Here is a 3,699-nt window from a genome sequence, read left to right on the forward strand (position 1 = left end):
GTCAGTGGCCCTTGGCTTGGTATTGTTGGCAGAATTCGGCCCTCGGCGAAAACTAATTGAGGAACCCTGATCTAAAGGGAAGGGGCTTATGAAAAATAGAAAAGCTCATAGTAACTACATTTGCTATGTGAGGGGGCTTACATGAACTGTTGTTAAGGGTCTGGTCTCTAAGGGAGTGGAGTTCCTGAAGGATCTTGTCCATGGTCTGCTTTTTGTCCTGTAGTTCCAGCAGTTTGGTGTGTTTAGTGCTGGAGGATGTTGATGCAGTAGTTAGTGGGGCAGAGGAGGGCAACTGACTCCTGGAATTATGGGTAGTGCGTGATCGGCACACCTCTCTTGAAAGAGAGAGACATTCTGCCTGTCGTCGGTTGTCAGGGACCGTCTGAGACTGAGAGAGAAAAATTGAAATGTAGTTGTTAGTTTCTGTTTTATTTAGGAACAGAGAAAACTTTTTTTTTTTTTTCATGTCACAGTAGTTAAACATTAAATTGAATGCTACGTCATGTGATGTGGTTATATTATTTAGTTAGGACAATATAACTTTTGTCTGGCCAAAGAATGGAACCGACGTCATTCAACAATTGTTTTCACTTATAGATGCTGAAATGTCAAACTGCAATGCAGTCACTCTCTCTCTCTTTATATATTATTCTATAACTAATATTTACCATATGAGATTTTAAAAGCCTAGAGCACAAAAAAAATATTTCACATATTAAAATACCTTCTAGTGTTTTGTCTGTTGAATTCCAATGAAAATAAATTATACATAAATTTATAAATAAAAATCAGGCTTAGGTGTGTGTGCGCGTGTATGTACCTGAGAATCATGCAGTTGGTTATGAAAGCGCTGGATAAGATCGTTGAGTTCATCATTGAGCTCTGAGGTAATGCTCCTTCCAGACACACTTCCAGTAGTCTCTGTAACAACTGTAACGCAAAAACAATGTCAATAAAAATGGAAACAATTCTAACTTCAAGCAGCATGAAGTAAGTATGTTTCCCGCACCAGTGTCATCCATCACTGCTATTGCTTGTTCAGCACTTTGCTGCATGGCCAGCAGTGCCGCCTGACGGCCTTGTAGTGCTCTGAGTTGTTCCTGCTGTTCTAGCATCTTTTTTAGTAGATCATGCTGCTTTCTCATGTTCTCCAGCTCTTCTTTCTGTTCTCCACACACACCATGGCCCTGAGAAGGATAGAGAAAAATATCATGAGGACAAATTACTAGTATCAACCTGTGGAACTATGTAATAACAACAACATGCTGAGGTTGCAGGTTGTTAGAGACATTACAGTCAGCTAATGCCTGGGCTCAACAATAAGGATCCCTGCTGACCAAGGCCCAGGGTGTAAGAGAGTTCCATTGTAAGATAGGCTTGCCGCGATAGACGGTGCTGACGGTGATACCGGTGTTAAGCCGCAACACCGGTTATGTCACTTGCCCACCACGTCACCGACCCCCACCGTCGTTTTGATTTTTTTATAGTAATAAAAATCATTTAGTTCAGTAAAAGAACAGACACTACAATTAAAAACTGAACGTGGCTGCTCAATGCAGCGTGCTGAACGACAGTTGCATCACAGATCAGATTTCATTTATCCAGTGAGGAGAGTGAGTCGAGCTGACTGACAAGAAGAGTGAGGTGAGACAGACAAGACTATCGCGGATGATTTAGTTTCGAAACGAAATGCAAACGCGCCTGTTTGGCAATATTTTGGATTTTGAAAAGCCTGTTGACTTTTGCCATTTATCTGATTTTGGAAGTTTTTTTAAACATTCGTTTCTGAATACTAATTTTATTTACTTAAGATTAGCCTAACTAGCTTATGCAACCAGCCACAGGATAGCAGGAAATATACCTACTGCTGAGCCTGTGGTGCATAATCACATCACACAATTTAAAAGACATTTGATGAAGCAGTAAATCCACAGAATTAGTTGTTCTCCAAGCACTGAACCCCATAATAGTCAGCCATGGACAAGTAACTAAACTTTAAAGCACTTTTTTACTTGTGAGGCTTTTGGTTGCTTTATCCTCAAATGAAATCTATAATACCAAGCAGGGCTCTGAACCAGTTCAAGGAACGAAAACGAAAACCAGAAACGAACTAAATTTTGACAGGAACAGAACCAGAAACACAAACGAAATAAAATTTTATAGTTCCGAACAGAATCTAAAATTTGAAATGTCCATTAACCGGTTAATAACGTTATTTTATCATTCCATTTAATATCTGAAATTTGCTGTCAACCAATCACGAACTCCAATAGTACGGCCTATGCAAATATGACGCTGACGCATCCAGCGAGTGAAATGCCCACGCTCAGCTGTCAACTCATCATAGGTAAGTCGCAATGGCAATGCATTAGAGTAGTGTTGTCAAAAGACCCGGTATTTCGGTACCAAGTCGGTACTAAAAAAATTAAAACGTTACGGTACCAGGTTTTTTTAAGTACCGGTGGTACTGAGTACCCGGTCAACCTGGTTCTTGATGTGCTATCCGAAAGCTATACTCTTCCAGTGTTGCCAAGTCCGCGGTTTTCCCATGGAATTGGGCTGCTTTAACACTGTTGCCGCGGGTTGTTTTATAGTGAAAGATGGATTCAACAGATCACACACACCTGCAGCGCTTCTGTGAACAGAGAAAACAGAATAAAACAGTAGGCTTTCATAAAAAGGAATATAGGCCTATACACGAAATACTTCACTTAAATCATTGACAGATTAGCAAAACATAAGAAAAAATTTGCTGAGTTTCGGTTTATTTTGACGTGATCCAAAGTTCAAGGAAAGGAAATGAGATGGCAGAAAGTAGTTTTCTTTATTTTGCAGACAGTTTTGAATGATGTCTTGCTTCTATCTGTTCAACCAGCGTTGGTATGACAACTAGGGCTGCCACTAACGACTATTTTTATTTTTATTAATCTATCGACTAATTTATCGATTAATTTATTAATCTAAACAATTAATTTCCCACAAAAAAATCAACAATTTTACTTAAGAATATTTTATTAAACTAAATGAAATCCAAATTTCTATTAAATCCTTTTTTCAAAGCAAAAGTAACAGAGTGCAAGAAGCAAGTGTCCATCTCATAGTCCAAATCACTGAAATCAAAGTTCAGTATTATAGTGTAAGAATGACAACATATCCACGTGTTCTAGTCTACTAATAATAAAATTATAATAAAAAACACTTTTTAAAGGAGTATTTACCAGAAATGTTATTTACCAGAATTTATTTAGGAGAAAAATGTAAACGTGCAGTATTTCTGAAAAAAAAAGAAAAAAAAAAGTTTTTTTTTTTTTTATAAAATCAATTAATTGGAGATGCTTTTGATTATTAAAATTTAATGGAACCATTAAAATGGAATCCAGAAAATAATGGAAAACAGAATTTGGTAAAAAATCTAGTGCTAATAAAGTCGCGCTCGTGTATGTGAGAGACGCGGGAACTGATGGCAGTGGACGGTGGATATTTGTGGCGGTCAATGTGTATATTGTGGATGAGTTTTTCTGTGTCATCATGTTTTATTAGTTCTACAGCTTCAGTTTCGGAACTTTCACGCTTAGTAACATAATAGCAATGTAGCAATAATAATTAGTTCAACTAAAGTATCAAAAGCAAGAAATCATATGGTTTTATTGAACAAAACTGTTAAAATACATAATGTATTATAAACAATAGAGCTAATGT

The 3,699-nt window shown here is 37.4% G+C and overlaps 1 protein-coding gene across 1 annotated transcript in view; it reads right to left on the bottom strand.

Annotated features, from left to right (window-relative positions):
- Positions 1–3,699, bottom strand: part of pcm1 (pericentriolar material 1) — a 43,593-nt gene that overhangs the window by 26,491 nt on the left and 13,403 nt on the right. The window contains exons 7-9 of the mRNA XM_016444364.1: positions 1,010–1,187; positions 821–930; positions 142–388 (exon numbers count right to left, since the gene is read on the bottom strand). Coding sequence (XP_016299850.1) covers positions 142–388; positions 821–930; positions 1,010–1,187 — 535 coding nt within the window. The remainder of the gene's footprint in view (positions 1–141; positions 389–820; positions 931–1,009; positions 1,188–3,699) is intronic.

Source organism: Sinocyclocheilus anshuiensis, unplaced genomic scaffold (assembly GCF_001515605.1).
Source record: "Sinocyclocheilus anshuiensis isolate Anshui unplaced genomic scaffold, SAMN03320099.WGS_v1.1 scaffold85, whole genome shotgun sequence".
In the NCBI taxonomy this organism is placed as follows: Eukaryota; Metazoa; Chordata; class Actinopteri; order Cypriniformes; family Cyprinidae; genus Sinocyclocheilus; species Sinocyclocheilus anshuiensis.